The 26,950-nt window shown below is 37.8% G+C and overlaps 1 protein-coding gene and 1 long non-coding RNA gene across 2 annotated transcripts in view; one reads left to right on the top strand and one right to left on the bottom strand.

Moving 5' to 3' along the window:
• dock1 (dedicator of cytokinesis 1) overlaps positions 1-26,950 on the bottom strand; it is a 483,186-nt gene that overhangs the window by 414,781 nt on the left and 41,455 nt on the right. The window contains exons 2-11 of the mRNA XM_062055356.1: positions 23,118-23,201; positions 22,979-23,019; positions 22,804-22,859; positions 20,786-20,882; positions 20,556-20,704; positions 16,909-17,044; positions 16,684-16,841; positions 13,948-14,029; positions 8,034-8,169; positions 953-1,025 (exon numbers count right to left, since the gene is read on the bottom strand). Coding sequence (XP_061911340.1) covers positions 953-1,025; positions 8,034-8,169; positions 13,948-14,029; positions 16,684-16,841; positions 16,909-17,044; positions 20,556-20,704; positions 20,786-20,882; positions 22,804-22,859; positions 22,979-23,019; positions 23,118-23,201 — 1,012 coding nt within the window. The remainder of the gene's footprint in view (positions 1-952; positions 1,026-8,033; positions 8,170-13,947; positions 14,030-16,683; positions 16,842-16,908; positions 17,045-20,555; positions 20,705-20,785; positions 20,883-22,803; positions 22,860-22,978; positions 23,020-23,117; positions 23,202-26,950) is intronic.
• LOC133654936 (uncharacterized) lies at positions 5,239-5,847 on the top strand. Its single transcript, XR_009826909.1, has 3 exons — positions 5,239-5,369; positions 5,458-5,629; positions 5,717-5,847. It is a non-coding gene; the product is annotated as an uncharacterized LOC133654936 (long non-coding RNA).

The following is a 26,950-nucleotide window of genomic DNA, read 5'->3' as shown; positions in this document are numbered from 1 at the left end:
CTTATTTTTGAAGGAAAAGCACTGTACTTTTCAATGAAGATAACTTTAAACAAGTCTTAACTTGAAAGAAATACACTCTATACATTGCTAATGTGGTAAATGACTATTCTAGCAGCAAATGTCTGCTTTTTGGTGCAATATCTACATAGGTGTATAGAGGCCCATTTCCAGCAACTATCACTCCAGTGTTCTAATGGTACAATGTGAGCTCCAGACAGATTTGTTTTCTGTATTTTTGGTCCAATACGGCTCTTTCAACATTTTGGGTTGCCGATCCCTGCTGTAGCTATTCCAATATTCAATTTGTATCATTCCTACTTCCCAGAAATTAATTTACCACAGTCAGGCCTGGAGCAATTTAACAGCAATAAACGAGGGTTCACTGTACCACCCATAAAATAACTCAAACAACGTTGAACTAACAGTCTCACCTGGCACACATTTTAGAGATTTTCAGACATTTTTCAGTCTATTATGTAGACAACAAAACAGATGAAATGAACATGAGAAAGCAAACATACAATATGAAGTTACAAAAACAGCTTTTCCGCCGCTTTACTAAATGCATAAACCATCTGTGGACGTGATAAGGCGCTTGTCTAATTTCCATGATTTATGCGGCCTGGATGAAACGTTAACTCGGGTCACCTGCCAGCCCGCCCGGCAGAACGAGAAGTGTTTGTAATTATGCAGAAAATCCCGTTAAGTAAAAGGTTACTGTTGCCGTCCTGCGAGAATGGCAGCAGTTAATGAGATTGCCTTAATTGAGTCAGCGGGGGACACGGAAGCGTAACCGTCTTGAGGCCCTCGCTAATCAGGTGTCAAGGACTTGTGAGGCAACGTGGCGGCCGCGTGGCTGACATCCAGAACGCAGTTAAATAGTGGAAATAAATGTAAGGCGAGGACTTTACGTCATCTTCATTTGACAAGAAAGATGCAGTTGTGGACTTACGGCTGGAACGGGATAAAGTGCTGCTTGTCCTCGTCGTCCATTTTGCCCGTGATGATGTCAGTGACATCCATTACTGCGGGGTGGAGGAAACAAGGAGAGCATTATGATAAAGTTGTCAAGACCCAGCACAGCGACACAAAGAACTGTGGGAGGGCGTGAAAGGCACCGTGAGCACATCTTCCAGGTGTGACACGTCTTGGAAAAGTTAGCCGCACAACCAAGTGAAGTTAAAACCAGCAAATTAAAATCATCAAACTACTGTTTTTTTCTCTCATATAACACACAAAGGCATTTATTGACTTAAGTGCAGAGAATACCAGGCATCTAGAGACCTCTAGTTGTTTGATTAAATGTTATAGTCGAATTAAATAATAAAATAAATAACGCAATGCAAAGTACATTTGTGGAATTAATATTATAACATTAATTATTATTGATTTGAATTATTTTCTAATTAAATAATACATTAAATAAGTCAATGCAAAGTAAATGTGTGGAATTAATATTATAACTATTATATTATATAATAATTAGAGATGTCCGATAATATCAGCCTGCCAATATTATCAGCCGATAAATGCTTTAAAATGTAATATCGGAAATTATCGGCATCGTTTTTTTATTATCTGTATCGTTTTTTTTTGTTTTTAGTTTTTTTTATTAAATCAACATAAAAAACACAAGATACACTTACAATTAGTGCACCAACCCAAAAAACCTCCCTCCCCCATTTACACTCATTCACACAAAAGGGTTGTTTCTTTCTGTTATCAATATTCTGGTTCCTACATTGTATATCAATATATATCAATACAGTCTGCAAGGGATACAGTCCGTAAGCACACATGATTGTGCGTGCTGCTGCTCCACTAATAGTACTAACCTTTAACAGTTAATTTTACTCATTTTCATTCATTACTAGTTTCTATGTAACTGTTTTTATATTGTTTTACTTTCTTTTTATTCAAGAAAATGTTTTTTAATTTATTTATCTTATTTTATTGTTTTTGTTTTTTTTAAAAGGACCTTGTCTTCACCATACCTGGTTGTCCAAATTAGGCATAATAATGTGTTGATTCCACGACTGTATATATCGGTATCGGTTGATATCGGTATCGGTAATTAAGAGTTGGACAATATCGGAATATCGGATATCGGCAAAAAATCCATTATCGGACATCCCTAATAATAATATTATAATAAATTATATTGTTATAATAAATAGTATAAATAATATATTACTTTTTTAAATTTGTATTCATCAGTCCAACAAAATTATACACAATAATACCATAAAAATACAATTCCAATTCCAAACCCATATTACAATAAACATGTATATAAAATTATAATGAATAATATAATGAATATAATAATATATATATAATATATATATAATATATAATGAATAATACCACGAATTTAATACAAAATAAAATGTTTTTTTAAATAGTTGTCCATGTTTCATAAATTATATTTTATTTTACAATTAGTACTGTCAAACTATACAATTGTTTTAACTAGATCACACTCTTGCATTTCAATCACAGATTATCATGTCACCTGCCTGCATAATCCATCCATCATCCATCCATTTCCTACTGCTTGTCCCTCTTGGGGTAAATTCAAATGCTATTTTATTGTTTGAATGTCATACAGAAACAATTTTTTGACTTGAATGCACGTCATTTATTGATTCAAAACTTGGTAACAGTTTTATATAAAACTGTCTTAGTGTGTTTTGAAGAGAAGCCCACTAGTCGGGAGTCTCCTCGCTCGCCTTTGCACTGACCTGCTCACTGACCCTATAACAACCTGCTGCACCTTTCAGGTAACCATCTGCAGATAAAGGGGAACTGCCCTTTTTGGGGAAGTTCGCCTATTGTTCACAATCATTATGAGAGAGAAGAATACAGAGGTTTTGTTTTTTTAATATTTTAACTTGTAAATAAACGTAAATAAAAGTACACTTACAATGGAGTTAATAGAAGGTATTCTATTCCGCCCATAAAGCCCTCTAGAAATTAACAAATTAAAAAGATGGTTTGACAAAAATAGATTATCATTGAATCTCAGTAAAACTAAGATAATGCTATTTGGTAACAGTAGAAGAGAAAGTCAAACACAAATACAAATAGATGGAGTAGAAATTGAAAGAGTAAATGAAACTAAATTTCTAGGTATAATGATTGATGATAAATTGAACTGGAAATCTCATGTAAAAAATATACAACATAAAGTAGCGAGAAACACATCAATAATGAATAAAGCAAAACATGTTCTAGACAAAAAAATCCCTTCATATTCTCTACTGCTCGCTAGTGTTACCATATCTGAGCTACTGTGTAGAAATATAGGAAATAACTACAAAAGTAAACTTCATTTATTAACCATGTTACAAAAAAGATCAGTTAGAATAATACATCATGTTGGATATAGAGAACATACAAACACTTTATTTATTGAATCAAAGATACTGAAATTCCATGACATAGTGAATTTGCAAACCGCTAAAATTATGCACAAAGCAAACTATAACCTGCTACCCAAGAATATACAACAATTCTTCTCAACAAAAGAGGAGAAATATAATCTTAGAGAAAAACATAGTTTAAAACATTTGTGCGCACGTACAACACTTAAAACCTTCAGTATATCAGTATGTGGAATTAAATGATGGAATGGATTAAGCAAAGCAATCAAACAATGTACTAATATGATCCACTTCAAGAAACTCTTCACACTTAAAGTGTTTACAAAGTATAAAGAAGAAGAACCATGATAAACATTCTCAATTTATTTCATCCATCCATTCATTCATTCTTAAAGTAATCTTACTTATCTCATCATATGAAATATGACTTACTTCACCAATTATTATTATTAAATTCTTACTATTATTTATTCATTTATTTTTATTGTGATTACTTATGGAGTTTATTGTGAATAAATTGTGAACAGGAAGTGAACAAAAAGTTTTAGCAACTGTTATGTAAAGAAAAGGGGTAGGATTAAATAAGCTCTGCTTCTTCCTACTCCTTTTCGAACATGTTGAAAAGAGAAACTGGAAATTGTGATGTATCATGTTGTATGCATGCATGTTCCAAATAAACTCAAACTCAACTCAACTCTAAAAAACCTCCACAAAGTGCCACCAATCAACCATTTACATTTTGTGACCTGAATTTTAACCAAGTATTACTGATATTGTTATTGTGAGCGTGAATGCAGACAAACGATTTTTGCCGGCGCATTTATACAGAGCGCTAACTAGCTTGTGTGGCTATGTCAGGGGTATCAAAGTCAAGGTCCGCGGGCCGGATGTGGGCCGCGGGCCTTGACTTTGATACCCCTGAATTATCTATGGCCACCGGGATGATATTTGATTAGTATTAGAAGCGGCCCGCAGGCCACAGCCGCCTGCTGCTGTTTTGAACGCACTAATACTCCATCAGTGTTGGTGCTAGGGATTTTCAAAATAGGGTCCCAGGGGCCCCATCAAGTCATAAAAATGGGATCCCACAGTAAAAAAAAATTTGGGTTGTCATAAAAGTTACTTAATTCATTTAAAAAGATAATACAAAAGAAAACAAATCTTTATTTATATGTACATTTAATCAGTTATAAACATTCATTCACTATCTTCTTTCCTTCATGGATCTAAACTTTACCGCTGCCGGTATTATTTTCTATATTTTTATTGTAATATTTTCAGAATGGGTTTGTTCTACTTTTGGCCAAATTAAGACAAAGAAAACAATCTGAAGTTGTCTTTATTTTTTAGTTTTAATGCCATGATTTTAATAGTCCGGCCCGCGTGTGCACAGATTTTCCTCCATGCGGCCCCTGAGCTAAAATTAGTTTGACACCCTTGGCCTAGAAGTACAGTGGTACCTCAATTTAATAGATTAATTGGTCCTGTGATTAGGGTTGGGTATCGAGTATCGAGTATCGATTGGAACCGGGACTAACTTTCCGATTCTCCCGGAATCGTTCAAAAGTTTAAATTTCGATCCCTAGTTTCGATACCCAGTCCGCCGACCGGAAAAAAAGAATAAGTCCGCCGACCGGAAGAAGAAGCCGCTAAACACCAACGAAGAAGCGCCCACCGCCGGAAGTGTTAGCATAGCCGAGCCTATGTAGCCGAGCGAGTCAGTCAAGCATGGATAGCGGGCGTCGGCGGTCGAAGTGTGGCTTTGTTTTACTAAAAAAAATGAAATATCGGCGAAATGTAACACGTGCGACAGGACTGTTTCGTGCTTAGGAGGGTGCACGTCGAACATGATGAAGCACCTCCTAGTACAAATAAATGCGTGTCCCGTCTTCGACGCGCTGCGCCGACCGTCCTCCTGTGCCTCTTCCTCTGGCTTCGACGCCCAGCCTGGCACCTCGGTGACTGCATTGCAGTCCGAATCCGGTAAGTAAAACAATATATATGCAATAAATAATGTGTTTTGCGCCAACGTCGAGGCAGCTAACAAATTGGCCCGCGTATTTTTTCATAGACAATTTACAACCTGCTAGCCAGGCTCCGCGATGTGCTCAGCGTACTCCGTTCACCGTAGCGGCAATGGGGAAGATGTCGGTGCCACAGACGGAAGAGTGCCACAGAAAGGTCACTGCACACATAGTCAAAAGACTGCATCCCTTTTCAGAGGTGGAATCTCCAACATTTAGGTTAGTTAAGCAATAACGTTAGAGCTAAGCTAATTGATACTGGGCTAAACAGTAACAGCAACATTACATGTTTGTTTATGTTTGCAGGGATATGGTGAAAACTCTCAACCCAAAATACATACCACCTTCCAGGGACTACCTGTCAAACACATTGATCCCGGCATGGTACAAGAAGAATCGGAATCGAGAATCGTCAGGAATCGGAATCGGAATCGGAATCGTTCGAATTCAAACGATACCCAACCCTACCTGTGATTGAGTTCTTAACTCAGAACACTTATGTCTCAAATCAAGATCTCCTATTCATATTAATTCAAAACAATTTAATTTGTGCTCAGCCCCGCAAAACTAAAAACTAACTTTTAATGCAATTAATTTGCATACAAACATGATTAATGTTATATTATAATAATCGCATGAGTTAAAGCGTTAACTTTAACAGTCCTTATTACAATATGCTTATTTCCTAACTATAATTTATACAATTAATTACTCCCTCTCACCATTTTCAGGATGTTGTTTGTCCACCACAGTCTTTTTTCTATCTAAGTGCTCAGTGATTGGCCCCACACTGCAAAAACTGAAATCTAAGTAAGATTAAATATCTCAAATAAGGGTGATATCTGCTTATTTTCTGTCTGATGAGATCATTCTTCTCACTAAGCAGATTTTATGTTAGAGTGTTTTACTTGTTTTAAGGGTTTTGGTCCTAAATGATCTCAGTAAGATATTACAGCTTGTTGCTGAGATTTGATGACCTATATTGAGTAAAACATGCTTGAAACTAGAATATCAACTGTTGCAAAGCTGTGTCATCAACACTCACAAGTATAAAACTACTTTTTTAAAGTAATAATTTCTTATTTCAAGCATGAAATAAAAAATCATGACTTTGACACAATTGTGTCTCATAATTAAAACAGATGACAGCTAAATGGACTTTGCTGTTTTATTTTCAATGAAACGAGAGAAAATACGTACCGTAATTTCCGGACTATAAGCCGCACCTGACTATAAGCCGCACCAGCTAAATTTAGGGGAAAATACAGATTGCTCCATATATAAGCCGCACCCGACTATAAGCCGCAGGGTTTTGATGTGTAATTAGCGTAGTATATAGGGGTTCCTGCTACCACGGAGGGGATTGTCGGGACAGAGATGACTGTTTGGGAACGCAAAGCGTCCCATTTATTAACAATAAATCTTTCAATCATTCAATCAAACTTTCACATCTTTGACATGGCGAACAGCATTCGTGCAGAGTACAAATAATACAACGCTGCAAAGTAATACAAAGTGCTCGCCTGTACGTTATCAAAATAACCAGCCTACCGGTATATGAAAAGTCAGTCTTTAATCATTGTGTCATCGTCTTCCTCCTGCGTACTAAAACCACCGAAATCCTCTTCGTCGGTGTCGGAGAAGAACAGGCCGTAAATAAGCCGCACCCTTGTATAAGCCGCAGGGACCAGAACGAGGGGAAAAAGTAGCGGCTTATAGTCCGGAAATTACGGTACTCATATAGTAGTACAGTTGGCACAGTACAGTAAACGGACAGTTAATATTTAAACGTGTATATATATATATATATATTCCTTGCGCACTAATTGACTGAAAGAGCACGCACTTGGGGCGATGATGTCATATCGATGAGAAAATGCATTTTTAGACCATATGATTTGCCTGAGCGGCTAGGAGACCCCGAGAGTAACAAGCGCTTGCTTTGTTGCCTTTCCATTAAGATAAATAAACTAGTTTTTAATATAAGTTTGCTGGTTTCAAGAAATGTAATGCCAAGCACATATCATTATGTCAAGATAATGGCACTAGCATTTACTTATTTAAGAATATTTTTCAACATATTGAGAAAAAAGGTCTTTTTTTTTTATATCAAGAAAAGTGCACTTGTTATTAGTGAGAATATACTTATTTTAAGGTATTTTGGGGTTCATTGAGGTTAGCTAATTTTACTTGTTTTGGAAAGTCTTGACACGCCAAATGTTCTTGTTCTATTGGCAGATAATTTTGCTTAGTTCAAATAAAATACCCCTCATTTTTGTAGGTATTTTGTTTTCTTGTTTTTGAACACTGACTTTTTGCAGTGCAGTAATTGGGGCCCAGTGTTTATTACAGTAGCATTCACACTGTTTTTTCCATTCTTATGCAGGGTGGCACTGATCATGACGATAATGCCTAAAGATAAGCTGCTGTCATTCACCTTCCCGCCAGAAGATTGAGTTAGAAATCCGCGGGCACGATGCCAATCTAATTAGTTTACAAAACGACTGGCTGCTCGCCAACCTTAGATTCCGCCAACTAATGTTTCGACGGGATATCTCTCAATTACAGCTGCTTCTAACTGCGAGGGTGTGGAGGACGTAGGTCACCGTGTGGTGGGCCTCACCTGCCACTCCAAAGGGTCTCCTCAGCCCGGACGTCAGCTTCTTGGTGTTGTTGTCTCGCAGCTCCATGCGGCCCACTCGCACGATCTGACACACGAAGCTGATCTTCTCTCGCTTCAAGTCTTCGCTGCCTAAATCCTGAGGAAGGGAGATAACTTAACAATTAGGCCTGGGAGGGCACTGGTAGCCCCCTGGTGTCGGCCATTACTAAAAGGTCCCCTATAAAACCAAAGTGTCTCTCAAGCCGGTTTATGGGCACTACATGGCGCGTGAGGGAAAATCTATAGTCTCCCTCACCTGTGTGTTTCAACTTTGAGGCACTCAAACACTCACATGTCAAATAGAGATCAACAGATAAGGTTTATTTCAGTTATTAGTAGTCAGGGAGGCCGATAACAGATATTAAGAGCCGATATTTGTTTGCAGGAAAAGTTATTCAAACCTGAATAGTAGAGATGTCCGATAATATCGGACTGCCGATATTATCGGCCGATAAATGCTTTAAAATGTAATATCGGAAATTATCGGTATCGGTTTCAAAAAGTAAAATGTATGACTTTTTAAAACGCAGCTGTACGGAGTGGTACACGGACGTAGGGAGAAGTACAGAGCGCCAATAAACCTTAAAGGCACTGCCTTTGCGTGCCGGCCCAGTCACATAATATCTACGGCTTTTCACACACACAAGTGAATGCAATGCATACTTGGTCAACAGCCATACAGGTCACACTGAGGGTGCCCGTATAAACAACTTTAACACTGTTACAAATATGCGCCACACTGTGAACCCACACCAACCAAGAATGACAAACACATTTGGGAGAACATCCGTACCGTAACACAACATAAACTTCCGGGACGCTACAATATACATCCCCCGCTACCCCCTACCCTACATGCTCTCTCAGGGAGAGCATGTCCCAAATTCCAAGCTGCTGTTTTGAGGCATGTTAAAAAAAATAATGCACTTTGTGACTTCAATAATAAATATGGCAGTGCCATGTTGGCATTTTTTTCCATAACTTGAGTTGATTTATTTTGGAAAACCTTGTTACATAGTTTAATGCATCCAGCGGGGCATCACAACAAAATTAGGCATAATAATGTGTTCATTCCACGACTGTATATATCGGTATCGGTTGATATCGGAATCGGTAATTAAGATTTGGACAATATCGGAATATCGGATATCGGCAAAAAAGCCATTATCGGTAGGGATGTCCGATAATGGCTTCTTGCCGATATCCGATATTCCGATATTGTCCAACTCTTTAATTACCGATACCGATATCAACCGATACCGATATCAACCGATATATACAGTCGTGGAATTAACACATTATTATGTCTAATTTGGACAACCAGGTATGGTGAAGATAAGGTACTTTTTTAAAAAATTATAAAATAAAATAAGATAAATAAATTAAAAACATTTTCTTGAATAAAAAAGAAAGTAAAACAATATAAAAACAGTTACATAGAAACTAGTAATGAATGAAAATGAGTAACATTAACTGTTAAAGGTTAGTACTATTAGTGGAGCAGCAGCACGCACAATCATGTGTGCTTACGGACTGTATCCCTTGCAGACTGTATGGATATATATTGATATATAATGTAGGAACCAGAATATTAATAACAGAAAGAAACAACCCTTTTGTGTGAATGAGGAGGGAGGTTTTTTGGGTTGGTGCATTAATTGTAAGTGTATCTTGTGTTTTTTATGTTGATTTAATTTTTTTTTTTAAAACAACAACAAAAAACGATACCGATAATAAAAAAAACGATACCGATAATTTCCGATATTACATTTTAACGCATTTATCGGACATCCCTAATTATCGGACATCTCTACTGAATAGTATACATCAGTACACAGCTGGACAGGGGTTTAAGTTGTTTTTAAACTTTTTTTTATTTATTTAGGAAACAGCGACATAGGGCTTGATTTGCTATAATACAAATACCACGCGCTAAACAGCATGTGCAAAAAATGAAATAGTGTGCACTAGGGTTGTACAGTACACCGGTATCGCAGTACTAATGAATTAAAAACAGTTCTATACTCTGTTTGAACCTTTTTTTTTTTTACAGGCATGACGGCGAGTCATCACGTCATGACATTGCTGGTTTTACCAGCAGAGGAGCATGTTCGGCAGCGCACAATCACGGAGTACTCACAAGCAGACACAGCGTGTAGACAGAAAAGGGAGAACGGACGCATTTTGGCTTGAAAACTAACGATAAAGGTGAAGCTATAACACCGAAACGCCCACAGGAAGAGGTGCTTTAAGACACGGCTAGCTAGTTAGCGGCTAAAGTCCATCCGCACTCTGCAGTGTTTTAGCTACTTCTAAATCACTAATCCTTGTCTCCATGGCGACAAAGTAATTTTCTTACAAGTATCATCCCTGCAGGACGAGGAATAGCTAAACATGCTTCACTACACACCGTAGCTCACCGGCGTCAGAATGTAAACAAATGCCATGTGTGTATCTACACCTGACATCCACTGTAATGATACCAAGAACAAGAGCGTATCTAGTCGATACTACTATGATTACATCATATGATGTTATCGGCCGATATATGCATTAAAATGTAATATCGGAAATTATCGGTATCGTTTTTTTTTATTTTCGGTATCGTTTTTTTTTTATTAAATCAACATAAAAAACACAAGATACACTTACAATTAGTGCACCAACCCAAAAAACCTCCCTCCCCCATTTACACTCATTCACACAAAAGGGTTGTTTCTTTCTGTTATTAATATTCTGCTTCCTACATTATATATCAATATATATCAATATAGTCTGCAAGGGATACAGTCCGTAAGCACACATGATTGTGCGTGCTGCTGCTCCACTAATAGTACTAACCTTTAACAGTTAATTTTACTCATTTTCATTCATTACTAGTTTCTATGTAACTGATTTTATATTGTTTTACTTTCTTTTTTATTCAAGAAAATGTTTTTAATTTATTTATCTTATTTTACAAAATTTTTTAAAAAGTACCTTATCTTCACCATACCTGGTTGTCCAAATTAGGCATAATAATGTGTTAATTCCACGACTGCATATATCGGTTGATATCGGTATCGGTTGATATCGGTATCGGTAATTAAAGAGTTGGACAATATCGGAATATCGGATATCGGCAAAAAGCCATTATCGGACATCCCTAATTATTACATTTTAACAGAAGTGTAGATAGAACATGTTGAAACGGAAAATAAGCAAGTACATTAATAATCATTTTTACAGCTTGTCCTTTATAATTTTGACAAAATAAAAAACAATGATAAATGACTTAGTGTATATGTCAGACAAATTAGGAGCCTTTGTTTGCTTACTTACTACTACAAGACAAGTTGTCTTGTATGTTCACTATTTTATTGAAGGACAAAATTGTTCTTCAATTGCAATAAGAAACATATGTTAACCTCTTAAGGTTTGTTTACATGCTTTTTTTTATTTCTCTTTGCTATTTGGGCTTATTGGACCCTAATTAGAATAAAAACTAAAACTCATCTTTTGACATGATGTACTTAGTCCATAAGTACACAAACGTGTACTTCATGTGTAGTGACATGCTAATTTTTATTTTTACACTTTTTTTTCCAAATTCCATTGTATGTTATACTCTTCTGACACCACCAGATAGCAGTATAAGTGTCCATATGTTGGCATACGACCCCAATTCAGTAGTGCAGGGGTCACCAACGTGGTGCCCGCGGGCACCAGGTAGCCCGTAAGGACCAGATGAGTAGCCCGCTGGCCTGTTCTAAAAATAGCTCAAATAGAAGCACTTACCAGTGAGCTGCCTCTATTTTTTAAATTGTATTTATTTACTAGCAAGCTGGTCTCGCTTTGCCCGAACTTTTTTAATTCTAAGAGAGACAAAACTCAAATAGAATTTGAAAATCCAAGAAAATATTTTAAAGACTTGGTCTTCACTTGTTTGAATAAATTCATTAATTTTTTTACTTTGCTTCTTATAACTTTCAGAAAGACAATTTTAGAGAAAAAAATACAACCTTAAAAATGATTTTAGGATTTTTAAACACATATACCTTTTTACCTTTTAAATTCCTTCCTCTTCTTTCCTGACAATTTAAATCAATGTTAAAGTATTATTTTTTTTTATTGTAAAGAATAATAAATACATTTTAATATAGTTCTTCATTTTAGCTTCTGTTTTTCCGACGAAGAATATTTGTGAAATATTTCTTCAAACTTATTATGATTAAAATTCAAAAAAATTATTCTGGCAAATCTAGAAAATCTGTAGAATCAAATTTAAATCTTATTTCAAAGTCTTTTGAATTTCTTATAAAATTTTTGTTCTGGAAAATCTAGAAGAAATAATGATTAGTCTTTGTTAGAAATATAGCTTGGTCCAATTTGTTATATATTCTAACAAAGTGTAGATTGGGTTTTAACCTATTTAAAATATGTCATCAAAATTCTAAAATTAATCTTAATCAGGAAAAATTACTAATGATGTTCCATAAATTCTTTTTTTTTTCCATTTTTTCAAAAAGATTCGAATTAGCTAGTTTTTCTCTTCTTTTTTTCGGTTGAATTTTGAATTTTAAAGAGTCGAAATTGAAGATAAACTATGTTTCAAAATTTAATTGTCATTTTTTTCGTGTTTTCTCCTCTTTTAAACCGTTCAATTAAGTGTAAATATCATTAATTATTAATAATAACATAGAGTTAAAGTAAATTGAGCAAATTGGCTATTTCTGGCAATTTATTTAAGTGTGTATCAAACTAGTAGCCCTTCGCATTAATCACTACCCAAGAAGTAGTTCTTGGTTTCAAAAAGGTTGGTGACCCCTACAGTAGTGTATACAATTTTGGAAATAAGAGCTAAAAGGTGCTGTCCACGCATGTGGCCACTAAGGTCTTTAGAGGTTTTAATGTACCCTAAGATTTTTGGTTCAAATAAGTCAAATCAAATCAACTTTATTTATAAAGCACATTTAAAATTTACCACAGGGGTAGCCAAAGTGCTGTACAATGGGCAGGTTAAAAATAATACGAGAACCGAGCAAACACAACACAACACAAACAGAACACGATAAAAAATAAATAAATAAAATATAAAAACATAAAAACAGGTTCACAGCAGGTGTATTATGGGGCGCCATTGCAGGATGGATAAAAATATAAAATAAATAATAAAGCCAATAATGCCATTTTTGTGGTCCACTTTATTTAGAAAAGTATCGAAATACATTTCGGTACTGGTACCAAAATATTGGTATCGAGACAACCCTAGCGTGTACTATTAGTGGGCGGGTTGCGTGCGATTTACTAACACTGTGTGTGCAATTGAAAAGTGGTGCAAATGAGGATTTTGTGCGCATACGTGGCTTTTACCATGGAGACGAACATTTTTCTGTACATTCATGCCATCATGCTCCTACCTGTGTGCAATGTATTGAACCGGCAGCACACATCAATAATCTGTAACACTTCTTCTGAATCGCAATCTAGACAACAGAAACATATGCGCACATCTGATAAAAAATAGTCATGATTATTAATTTGGCCTACTTCATTAGCATTAAAGCTAAAGACAAAGAAAAAAGGTGTGTACCCAGTAGGGCTTACTAAACTGTCCAAATTCCAGCACAAAGAAGAAGAAAAGGTTTTGGACCACAGACTTGTAATACACTCCGGCTGTATTTATCTAAAATTGGTGAAAAACAGCATCATACAGGACAAACATTGTCAAACGCCGACAGGAAACCACGCTGACCCTTGTGTTTCCTTTAAATGGAGGTGGCCACCTTGTCAACTAAATATGAAAAAGAACCCCCCTGGCTCTCGTTCTCCTAGTGAGAGCTTGTCAAATACAGGCCTTTGCAAACAAGATGGCTGAAAATAAAAACACACTCACAGTGAAGACAGCTCGCAGGTTGTGAAGCTGGTCGATGTCCTTCACCAGACCCGAGCTGGACCATTTCACCAGGTAGTTCTCACTGCAAGCAAACATAAAAATATTACCGTCATTTCCGAACCATAGGGCGCACCGGATTATAAGGCGCACTGCCGATGAGCGGGTCTCGTCAGTTTTATTTTCATACAAAAGGCGCACCGGATTATAAGGCGCATTAAAGGGGTCATATTATGATTTTTTTCTGAATGTAAAACACTTCCTTGTGGTCTACATCAGTGTTTTTCAACCTTTTCTGAGCCAAGGCACAATTTTTTCATTGAAACAATCCCGAGGCACACCACTAGCAGAAAACAAACAATGAAACTTAGCAGCCGATATTGACAGTAAAAAGATGTCCTCACAATTGTTGGATATGAATTCAAACCATAACCAAGCATGCATCACTATAGCTCTTGTCTCAAAGTAGGTGTACTGTCACGACCTGTCACATCAAGCTGTAACTTATTTTGAGGTTTTTGGTGTTTTCCTGTGTGTAGTGTTTTAGTTCTTGTCTTGCGCTCCTATTTTGGTGTTGATTGTCATGTATGGATATACTTTGTGGACGCCGTCTGCTGCACACTCTGTAAGTCTTTGCTGTGGTCCAGCATTCTGTTTTTGTTTACTTTTCAGCCAGTTCAGTTTTAGTTTGGTTTTGCTTAGCCATCTCTAAGCTTCAATGCCTTTTGTCTATTTTTGGTTTAAGCATTAGATAACTTTTTACCTGCACACTGCCTCCCACTGTCGTCTACATATTGTGATCACGACAAACCATGTTCCCGACATCTACAAAGCAATTAGCTACCTGCTGCCACCTACTGATATGGAAGAGTATTACACGGTTACTCTGCCGAGCTCTTGACAGCACAGACAATAATTACTGGTTTGCAAAAAAACATTTTTAACACAATTAGGTGAAATTACATAATTTCCCACGGCACACCAAACAATATCTCACGGTACACTAGTGTGCCGCGGCACAGTGGTTGAGAAACACTGGTCTACATAACATGTAATGGTGGTTCTTTGGTCAAAATGTTGCATAGATGATGTTTTACAGATCATCTTCAAGCCGCTTTCTGACAGTCGCTTCAGGATGCGCCGTTTTGTGGGCGGTCTTATTTACGTGGCTCACCTTCGACAGCGTCTTCTCCCCGTCATCTTTGTTGTAGCGGTGTAGCGTGCAAGGACGGGAGTGGAAGAAGTGTCAAAAGACGGAGCTAACTGTTTTAATGACATTCAGACTTTACTTCAATCAATAACAAAGCAGCATCTCCTCATCCGGAAACAACGCCACCGGAAACGTGTCCCATAAAAACCCGTCCGACCGGAACTCTAATAACTAAAGTTCCTTGGGTGAATAATGTAAACTCACTACACCGGTATGTTTTAGCGCTTTCATGGCGATTTTACTCACAGATATAAGTAAGAACTTTACACTACTTTATATTACAAATGGCAACAGCGGAGGATGAATGTCCCATAACAAGAAGATAGTGAAAAAGAAGAAGCTTATCGACTACGGTGTCGCCACGGACTACAAAGGCGGACACGTGCAAATTTCCAGGACTTATGCAGATCCCAAATACAGATCCGCAGGTACCAGAAGGTAAGAAAAGTTGTTTTTGCATAAAATTGCGAAACAAAACGGCAGATGATATGTCTTACCTTATACACACACACCATAAAAATACTTGAATATGTATGTTATAAATAAATGATAAATGGGTTATACTTGTATAGCGCTTTTCTACCTTCAAGGTACTCAAAGCGCTTTGACAGTATTTCCACATTCACCCATTCACACACACATTCACACACTGATGGAGGGAGCTGCCATGCAAGGCGCTACCAGCACCCATCAGGAGCAAGGGTGAATTGTCTTGCCCAAGGACACAACGGACGTGACTAGGATGGTAGAAGGTGGGGATTGAACCCCAGTAACCAGCAACACTCCGATTGCTGGCACGGCCACTCTACCAACTTCGCCACGCCGCCCCATGTTGAAGCACAACACAATTCATCATAGCTTACCAAAGTCGTACTGAAACATTTTGATGGGTTTTTGAGCGCCGTGTAATGTTCTATATTTTCAATGGAACATATAACATTTTGGTGTTGTTTACTTGAGTATAGGGCTGAAACTAACAACTAATTTGATGATCGATTAATCTGTCGATTATTACTTTGATTAATCGATTAATAATCGGATAAAAGAGACCAACTACATTTCGATCCTTTCGTTTTTTATTGGGGGGAAAAAACAGCATACTGGCACCATACTTATTTTGATTATTGTTTTCTCAGCTGTTTGTAAATGTTGCAGTTTATAAATAAAGGTTTATTTTTAAAAAATTAAATAAAGTAGCCTCTGCCCATGCGCATAGCATAGATCCAACGAATCGATGACTAAATTAATCGCCAACTATTTTTATAATCGATTTAATCGATTAGTTGTTGCAGCCCTATATGAGTAATATTGCAGTCGACACGTATCTCTTATTCGTGACTCCCATCTACTAGTCACACTTATCATTTCACCATGTACCAAATAAAACAGCTTTGAGGTCAGTAAGCAGAACCAAAATTATTCCGTACATTGTCGAGTTTTGAGAAAATGAAAGGATTTTAAGTGCGCCTTATAGTCCGAAAAATACGGTAAATAATGTATTTCCACTGTGATTAAGAAAGTGGCCTCACCTGATGAATTTGCACTCCAACGGATCATAGAGCGACATGAGGACTTCCGCGTCCTCGCCGATCTTGCACACCACGTTCTTTAGCGTCACGAAGAGGGCAAACGCCGGCGTGGAGGCAAACTTGGCCTGCCTGTTCAGATCTATGTTCTGCTTCTGAGACTGGAGGAGGGGAAAAAGTAGAAAACGTCACACAGAAACTGACCATCATGCAGTAATCCGTCTTTACCTTCTCCTCTTGGATCCGGTCGTCGATCTGTTTGGAGGCCGTTTCGTGCGCTCGAAACAGGCTGACAGTGCTGGTGAGCTCGGGGTCAAGAATGTTCCCATCCTTGTCCCGAACTACCAGGTCGAGATCCAAGTACCTGGAGACAAAAATATTACTAATTTGACTTCCCTTCTTTGTTTTAATTCTGTCCTTTATGGAGTTGAGAGTGTGCATTGTTGTCCAAGGGGACTTGGGCTAAATTCGCACTGCAGGGTAGGACGTCCAATTTGTTCTTTTTTTAAGTCAAATCTGATTTTTTGATGTAGCAGTTCACATTACAAGAAATGTCCAATGTGAACAAGAACTAACCCGCATGCAAGTAAACACATGCTTTAATTCTAGTAGGTCTCAGTCCTGGCGCATTTGCAGCAATTTCAAGGATTTTGTGGAATCAAAGTACCGTATTTTTCGGACTATAAGTCGCAGTTTTTTTCATAGTTTGGCCGGGGGTGCGACTTATACTCAGGAGCGACTTATGTGTGAAATGATGAACACATTAGCGTAAAATATCAAATAATATTATTGATGTCATTCACGTAAGAGACTAGACGTATAAGATTTCATGGGATTTAGCGATTAGGAGTGACAGATTGTTTGGTAAACGTATAGCATGTTCTATATGTTATAGTTATTTGAATGACTCTTACCATAATATGTTACGTTAACATACCAGGCACGTTCTCAGTTGGAATATGTACTGTACTGTGCAATCTACTAATAAAAGTTGCAATCAATCAATCAATCAGTGAAACTCATGGGAATAATCACTGAATGGAGAACTGGGGGTGGGATTAAATAAATTATCTTCTTCCCACTCCCTTTCAGGCAAAAACCCGACAATCATGCATTACATACTATACATTAACTATTGCACTATATTAATTTATATTATTATGCGTTGTCATCTTTGTACTTTTTTTTTTTTAATGTCATTGCCTGAAATAAATAAATGAAGATGAAAATGAAAATGAAAATGAAAATGAATGAGACACAATCGGAAACTATGATGTCAGACGCCATCTGGACCACCAGTTAGCCGGATTGTTTTGCTGCGGCACCACTATTGGAATATTTCCTAATGTTTACCTTTTTTGTGGATATTACCATTGGCCTGTGGAAATCTGGGATAAACAGACATTTACCAGGAGTACTGTAAGTCCTGTAAGCTTCCAACATTCAATCGCACGTCACGTAGGTAACTTTGGGGGACACATTTGTTGTGCAAACTTTGGGGGGTGAACTGTGCACCGGGTGGTGGTTTTGAGTGTGTTGTGCAGGTGCTGTCATTGTATTGGCGGGTTACGTGGACGGGAGGGGGAAGATATTACGCTGGATTACTAATGTGTTGTATTAAAAGTCGGCCTTGTGTTGTGGCTAACAGACATACGTCTTTTGTTTCTTTATTGTCGATTATCTTCCCAGCTGAAAATCAGGTTCTACTCGTGACTCCTCAAAAAGCCTTGTGGCGGCGACACCCTTTTTGATGACGTTCTAGTCGGATGAATGCAAACGGAGCGCAGGAACGTTCACACTGCAGTCGCATCGCATACATATTCCACTTATATCCACATACCAGAGAGGCCTGTGTCGGATATTTAAAAATTCTGAGTTGTACTGTTCACACTAGGGTTGTACGATATACCGGTATTAGTATAGTACCGCGATACCAATAAATCATATTCGGTACTATACCGCCTCTGAAAAGTATGTTATGTTGAAGAGGTTCATTTAGCTTACTGATGTGTATTTATAAATGGTTGATTTATATAACAGGTATATTGTCAGGTACAAAAATTTACCTTACTAGCCTATATAAATCAACCATTTATAAATAAGTATTGTTTTTAGTATTTAATAATGACTGTATTTGTCTTAAATCACAGACCACAATAAATCATGAAGTACTTCATACAATGTCAATAAAACTTTCTATTCTAACCTAACCCTCGTATATGGCAGGCTATACCTGTAATACACACTTGTAAATTGTTCTTTGTGTGCAATAAGAAAAGCCCAATGTGTTTAATGCCTTTTTATTTTTTTCTTCTAAAATTGTTTACTGAGTGTAGTAGGAAACATACACTATATTGCCAAAAGTATTTGGCCACCTATCTAAATGATGAGACTCAGGTGTCCTAATCACTGTGTATAAAATCAAGCACTTAGGCACGGAGACTGTTTCTACAAACATTTGTGAAAGAATGGGCCGCTTTCAGTGATTTCCAGCGTGGAACTGTCATAGGATGCCACCTGTGCAACAAATCCAGTCGTGAAATTTCCTCGCTCCTAAATATTCCAAAGTCAACTTTATTATAAGAAAAGTGAAGAGTTTGGGAACAACAGCAACTCAGCCACCAAGGGGTAGGCCACGTAAACTGACAGAGAGGTCATCATCATCATTTCATCATCATTTCTTTTTATTCCTTTCATGAAAATGCATATATACAAGCCATGTACAGTTGACACTTTCATTGTTTTTTTGTTTCTTATACATTTCCATGATCAGAAAGGAGCAGATGGAAGAATACTATTCTTATATTTATCTGCCCCCTTTTTAACACAAATTATTTAGATGACTTTATCACTGTTCCCTCCACCAACACCCGAACTCCAACATACTTTAAATTTTCGTTTAATCATTTTCAAAATGACACGTTCCAATCAAAATCAAAAAGCAGTTTGACATAATTCCAGTTGTCTCTTTTTGTAACTTTTTGTAAATTCAAAGATATTCTTGCAACTTTGCAAGGTCAGCGGATGCTGAAGCGCATAGTGCAAAGACTTTCTGCACAGTCAGTTGCCACAGAGCTCCAAACTTCATGTGACCTTCCAATTAGCCCACGTACAGTACGCAGAGAGCTTCATGGAATTGGTTTCCATGGCCGAGCGGCAGCATCTAAGCCATACATCACCAAGTCCAATGCAAAGCGTCGGATGCTGTGGTGTAAAGCAAATTGCCACTGGACTCTAGAGCAGTGGAGTCGCCTTCTCTGGAGTGATGAATCACTCTTTTCCATCTGGCAATCTGATGGACCAGTCTGGGTTTGGTTGCCAGGAGAACGCTACATTTCAGACTGCATTGTGCTGAGTGTGATATTTGGTGGAGGAGGAATTACGGTGTGGGGTGGTTTTTCAGGGGTTAGTTCCAGTGAAAGGAACTTTGAATGCTCCAGGATACCAAAACATTTTGGACAATTCCATGGGATGGCACTTCAAGTTCATATGGGAGTAAAGGCAGGTGGCCAAATACTTTTGGTGTATGTGTAATGTATCATAAGATTTTCTGTTCAAATGAAGCCAATATGATATTTTTTGTGGTCCCCTTTATTTTGAAAAGTATCAAAAAGTATCGAAATACATTTTGGTACCGATACCAGTACCAAAATATTGGTATTTGGACAACCCTAGTCTAATACGAAAGCACATACAGTGCATTCGGAAAGTATTCACAGCGCTTTACTTTTTACACATTTTGTTATGTTACAGCCTTATTCCAAAATCGAATGAATTAATTTTCTTGCTTAAAATTCTACACACAATACCCCATAATGACAATGTGAAATGTGTATTTTTGTAAAAAGAGATCAAATAAAGTTAAAGAATCTCACTTGTTGCCGTAGTCGATCTTGGACGTGACTTTCTGTTTTAGCTCGGAGAGCTCATCCTGCGGAAGGGTGCCGGAGAGGATTTGGGAGCGCCATTCGATGAGGTCGTAGATCATGTCCCGGACCGAGTTGAACATCTCGCGTTTGTCGCCCTAAAACAGAGCGACCAACGCGTGTTTAGGTGACAATAATGCTTTCCACAGTGCCGATGTTCTCTTCTGTACTGTACTCACCACATAAAGGTCCCTCCATATTGAGGCCCACTCTCGTAGCGTGGTGGTGACCTCCTGAACCAGAGGCAGCTCTGTCGGGATGACGGTCTCCTTTTGCCTACGGCAACAAAACACCCAATAAGAAAAAAAGGCTGAGTCAGCATCCTCTCTCTGTGTGTCCTTTCTTGTGTAGATACTGAGAGGGGAAGAGCTTTGGAGTGCATACTAATGGTGCCATCATTGTCACTGCAGTTTTATACAGTAGACGTTATCGGTTAAAAGGACGCACTTGAAATTGTGAAAAGCGGCTGTTGAATGCAGTCTCATTGGGCATCGGGGGCCATTTAAAACGCGGAAGAAAGAAATGTGCACTTTTCTGACCAGTAGTAGTGACCATGTGGCCCATGGCTCATTGTGCAATTAAAAATGAAAACTACAAACGCAGGTCATAAATGTCAATTAATGATTGTGACAAAATCACACGGTTTTTACTGCATTGCAGTTTTTTAGCGGTGCTATTTGTTACGATATTTCGTGGTTACATACTTACATAAATGATTAATATTAATGGCCCTCCTCTTACGACGTTCTGTGTTCCGACATTTTGTTGTTACCAACATACTTACAATAATTATTATTACATATGGTCCTCCTTTTACGATGTTCTGTATTACGACATTTCATTATTACAAACACACTTACAGAAATTATTAGCACATGTGGTGCGTGTTTTACGTCGTCACAATTAGAGATGTCCGATAATAGATTTTTTGCCGATATCCGATATTGTCCAACTCTTAATTACTGATTCCGATATCAACCGATACCGATATATACAGTCGTGGAATCAACACATTATTATGCCTAATTTTGTTGTGATGCCCCGCTGGATGCATTCAACAATGTAACAAGGTTTTCCAAAATAAATCAACTCAAGTTATGGAAAAAAAAATGCCAACATGGCACTGCCATATTTATTATTGAAGTCACAAAGTGCATTATTTTTTTTAACATGCCTCAAAACAGCAGCTTGGAATTTGGGACATGCTCTCCCTAAGAGAGCATGAGGAGGTTGAGGTGGGCGGGGTTGTATACTGTAGCGTCCCGGAAGAGTTAGTGCTGCAAGGGGTTCTGGGTATTTGTTCTGTTGTGTTTATGTTGTGTTACGGTGCGGATGTTCTCCCGAAATGTGTTTGTCATTCTTGTTTGGTGTGGGTTCACAGGGTGGCGCATATTTGTAACAGTGTTAAAGTTGTTTATATGGTCACTCTCAGTGTGACCTGTATGGCTGTTGACCAAAGTATGCCTTGCATTCACTTGTGTGTGTGAAAAGCCGTAGATATTATGTGAATGGGCCGGCACGCAAAGGCAGTGCCTTTAAGGTTTATTGGCGCTCTGTACTTCTCCCTACGTCCGTGTACACAGCAGCGTTTTAAAAAGTCATCAATTTTACTTTTTGAAACCTATACCGATAATTTTGAAACCGATACCGATAATTTCCGATATTTCATTTTAAAGCATTTATCGGCCGATAATATCCGCAGTCCGATATTATCGGACATCCCTAGTTTTACGAGTTGTAGAGCATACAAATGATTTTCCTCTAAGGTTAGATTTCTCCTCTTTTGTTGAGAAGAATTGTTGTACATTCTTGGGTAGCAAGTTATAGTTTGCTTTGTGCATCATTTTAGCGGTTTGCAAATGCACCAAAATGTTGAATTTCAATATTTGTGATTTAATAAATAAAGGGTTTGTATGTTCTCTATATCCAACATTATGTATTATTCTAATTGATCTTTTTTGTAACACTGTTAGTGAATGAAGCGCACATTTGTAGTTGTTTCCCCATATTTCTACACAATAACTCAGATATGGTAACACTAGTGAGCAGTATTATTTATATTATTATTATTATTTATATTATTTCTTATGGGAAAAAATATTTTGGAGTTCGTACAATTTTGGTCTTTTGCCCTTTCGGAACAGACTACTGACAAAAACTCTTTATGACAGACAACATTTAAAGTCAACATACTGACCCGCAGCCCTCGACTGTGGCTTCTTTCAGGTGGATATAACAAGCTGGAAAGATGCCCTACAAGGGGATTAAAAAAAAAAAAGAGGTTATTGCAGACATGTTTGAGCTTCACCGGGTCAGAAGCTAACCGTGACAGCCTGATAACAAAGGGCGAAAAGTGTTAACCGAGTACTCACCTTCCTGGATCTCCTCCTCAGCCTATGCCCTCTGTACCAGTCTAAAAAAAGAAGAAGACTCATGACAAGGTGTGTATGATAAAATAAAAGACTACTAAGATTATTCCATACGTGCAAGACATGTGTTGTTGCTGCTTACGTTCATATGTCTCCAGTATGTGCACTGTGTCGCCAATCTGCAAGGACAGCTCTTCCTCTCCGCGAGCATCATAGTTGTAGATTGCTAAAAGAGACCGCAGTTAAATGAAAAAGATGAATTATTACAAGAAGGAAGAGGCGCCAAGGTCCTTCCTGGCAATATGTGTACACAACGTGTTAATGTCCACCCACGTTGGTGCCTCGGCCTTGTAGCCACTCATGTGGCTATAATCCAACACATTTCTAACGTGTGGTGGGAAATAAAGGATCTAATGAAATCCCCACTGCAGTTGTTCTCTGGTGAGAAGGCGATCATCACGTTAGAGCTCAACCGGCCGTGACGGACATCCTTTGTAACAACAGCCGACACGAAAAACACACACAGGTGTCATGTCAGGCACTTGTGTTAACAGGCCGGGTTTAATCGCGACATTTATGTGCGCGGACGTCCTGCTGAAAGAAACATTCAGCTTCTGCTTTGTTGTTGGACACCTCAAAGTCAAAGCTGTCATGGAGGTCAATTAGCTTAAAGTAGTCCGCCTCCGCCACACACAATAGCGATGAATATCCACTTAGCTACTTACTAACGTTGTTTATACATACTCTTAACGCCTCAATTAACCGTCTCCTATTGCCGGGTGTCTACAAAAGTCGATAGTCAGCGCTGAGTCAACAAACACTAGTAATAACAGTTGAAGCAAAAAAAAGTACCATATTTACCGGACCATAGGGCGCACCGGATTATAAGGCACACTGCCGATGAGCGGGTCTAGTCAAGTCTATTTTCATACAAAAGGCGCAGCGGATTATAAGGTGCATTAACACTAGAAGTCCCAGCATTTTTCTGTCTACCTAGAAGACCCAGAGAGGGGTCATTTGGCCCGACGCTTTTCCCGAATACACTAATCACTCATTTTGTTATGGTAATGAGGCTGTTAGGGGCAGTTTGTCTAGGTAGACAGAAAAATTATACATGTGGGAAATGCCGAAAGGAGCAATGGCAGTGCCAGGATTGTGAGTGACTGCTCAAATGTATGTCAGTCACGTTTACATGGACATGGTTTTTCATTCTTTGTAAATATGCTTTTTTCTTTGTAAATTTTTTTTTTTAAACTATTTTTGGCACACAAAAATAACAATTGCTTCTGCAACAACCCTCCACACCAAAACTGGGAAAACAGTTGCTTTTTCATTCTTTGTAAATATGTTTTGTTTTGTATTTTTTTTAACAATAAATGTCAGAGTGTTGATCCCTTCATTCTGTTGATCCTTGCAAAAACACACACAACCTACCTCAGAACTAAAGCTTGAGCTGTAAGGTCCCCTCCCCCACACAGGCTCAAGTGGCCCCCTGCCGTGTGCCACTAACAGCCACATTTTCATAACAAAAGGAGTGTCCACAGGGGGGACTAGGGGTCAAATGACCCTCTTGTGTGTTTTCTAGGTAAAAATGTCAATTGACCCTTCTCTGGGACTTCGCGTGTTAAAGGAGTCATATTATGATTTTTTTGGTGTATATTGTAGCGTCCCGGAAGAGATAGTGCTGCAAGGGGTTCTGGGTATTTGTTCTGTTGTGTTTATGTTGTGTTACGGTGCGGATGTTCTCCCGAAATGTGTTTGCCATTCTTGTTTGGTGTGGGTTCACAGTGTGGCGCATATTTGTAACAGTGTTAAAGTTGTTTATACGGGCACCCTCAGTGTGACCTGTATGGCTGTTGACCAAGTATGCCTTGCATTCACTTGTGTGTGTGAAAAGCCGTAGATATTATGTGATTGGGCCGGCACGCAAATGCAGTGCATTTAAGGCTTATTGGCGCTCTGTACTTCTCCCTACGTCCGTGTACACAGCGCCGTTTTAAAAAGTCATAAATTGTACTTTTTGAAACCGATACAGATAATTTTTAAACCGATACCGATAGTTTCCGATATTACATTTTAAAGCATTTATCGGCCGATAATATCGGCAGCCCGATATTATCGGACATATATATATATATATATATATATATATATATATATATATATATATATATATATATATATATATATATATATATATATATATATATATACATATATATATATATACACACTACCGTTCAAAAGTTTGGGGTCACCCAAACAATTTTGTGTTTGAGCCTTCATTTCTAAGAACAAGAATAGACTGTCGAGTTTCAGATGAAAGTTCTCTTTTTCTGGCCATTTTGAGCGTTTAATTGACCCCACAAATGTGATGCTCCAGAAACTCAATCTGCTCAAAGGAAGGTCAGTTTTGTAGCTTCTGTAACGAGCTAAACTGTTTTCAGATGTGTGAACATGATTGCACAGGGGTTTTCTAATCATCAATTAGCCTTCTGAGCCAATGAGCAAACACATTGTACCATTAGAACACTGGAGTGATAGTTGCTGGAAATGGGCCTCTATACACCTATGTAGATATTGCACCAAAAAGCAGACATTTGCAGCTAGAATAGTCATTTACCACATTAGCAATGTATAGAGTGTATTTCTTTCAAGTTAAGACTAGTTTAAAGTTATCTTCATTGAAAAGTACAGTGCTTTTCCTTCAAAAATAAGGACATTTCAATGTGACCCCAAACTTTTGAACGGTAGTGTATATATATATATATATTTATTTTTATTTTATTTTTTCTTTAACTTGGGACTTTCCGCGGGCCGGATTTTGTACGGCCCGCAGGCCATAGTTTGGGGACCCCTGACCTAGCAGCTCCAGACTTTGACTTAGCTCGGGCTGAGGAAGTCTACGACGATCGGACAAAATGGCGAAGGCAGTGTATGAGGAACTAAGTCTACTGTAGCAATCATAAACCATTATAGCTTACTTGTGGGGGGGTTTTCTAACTACAAAACAAAAGGCCATAAAAACGCAATAAACGGGGACGGAAATTTGACCCGGCAAATATAAACAAAACAAAACACCGGCGGAAAGCCATAATCGATAAAGAAAACAAGCAAACCAGAGTTTTGACCCGTAGAAGGCAGGGTCGGCAAAAAAAATCAAAAAAATCCGCGTACTTCCGGAAACGCGCGTCCTGATTTCAATGCGTAAAAAGACACAAAAAGTGCGTTAACACCAACAGTCTTTATTCATTTTAATTTAAAACGGTATTACTAACCATGAGGAGTTTTACCGCGGTTATTATTATTACCGTTTATCTTACTTATTGAAGTTTTAAATTTCATGTTAAAATTACGTCGGTTTTAGAGTGGGTGTATGTAAGTTAGTGCGCTGTGAACCAACATCTCTGTCATTTTAGCTTTCTGCTGGATTGATCACAAGCTTGTACATAAAGTTTTTTTGGTACAATTCCCTAGGGCTGGGCGATATGGACGAAAAAGTATATCTCTATGTATTTTTACTTAAACTCGATATTCGATATATATCTTGATATATTTTCCGGTGAAAATATACATATAAAGATATTCATTTTTGAGCGAGATTCACTGAAATTGAACTGAACGACAAGAGTACTGTAACTTTTATCAACCCAGTTAGTCAAGATGGGTATTAACAGCACAGAAAATGAACTGTTTAAGTAGTACATAAATAAAATAGAAACATATTCTTTCTACGTAAAATAAATAACATAGCTATGCAAATAATACAAAATGTATCAAACTCAGATAAAAAAAAATTAATTTGCAGGCAGGAACTTTTTAATTCCCAGTCAACGATGTAATGGACTGTCACACACGTACGGTTCTGGTCAGCGCCAAGTAAGTGACTTGACTTAATGGTGCAGCTATGATCTTCCTCACTTAGGCATATATTTTTGGCAGCATTTCTCGTGCGAAATACGCCCGGTTTGGCAA

The sequence above is a fragment of the Entelurus aequoreus genome, linkage group LG08 (genome assembly GCF_033978785.1).
Source record: "Entelurus aequoreus isolate RoL-2023_Sb linkage group LG08, RoL_Eaeq_v1.1, whole genome shotgun sequence".
NCBI lineage: Eukaryota > Metazoa > Chordata > Actinopteri > Syngnathiformes > Syngnathidae > Entelurus > Entelurus aequoreus.
Note: the sequence above shows the minus strand (reverse complement) of the source record. Positions and strands in the feature narration are given on the sequence as shown.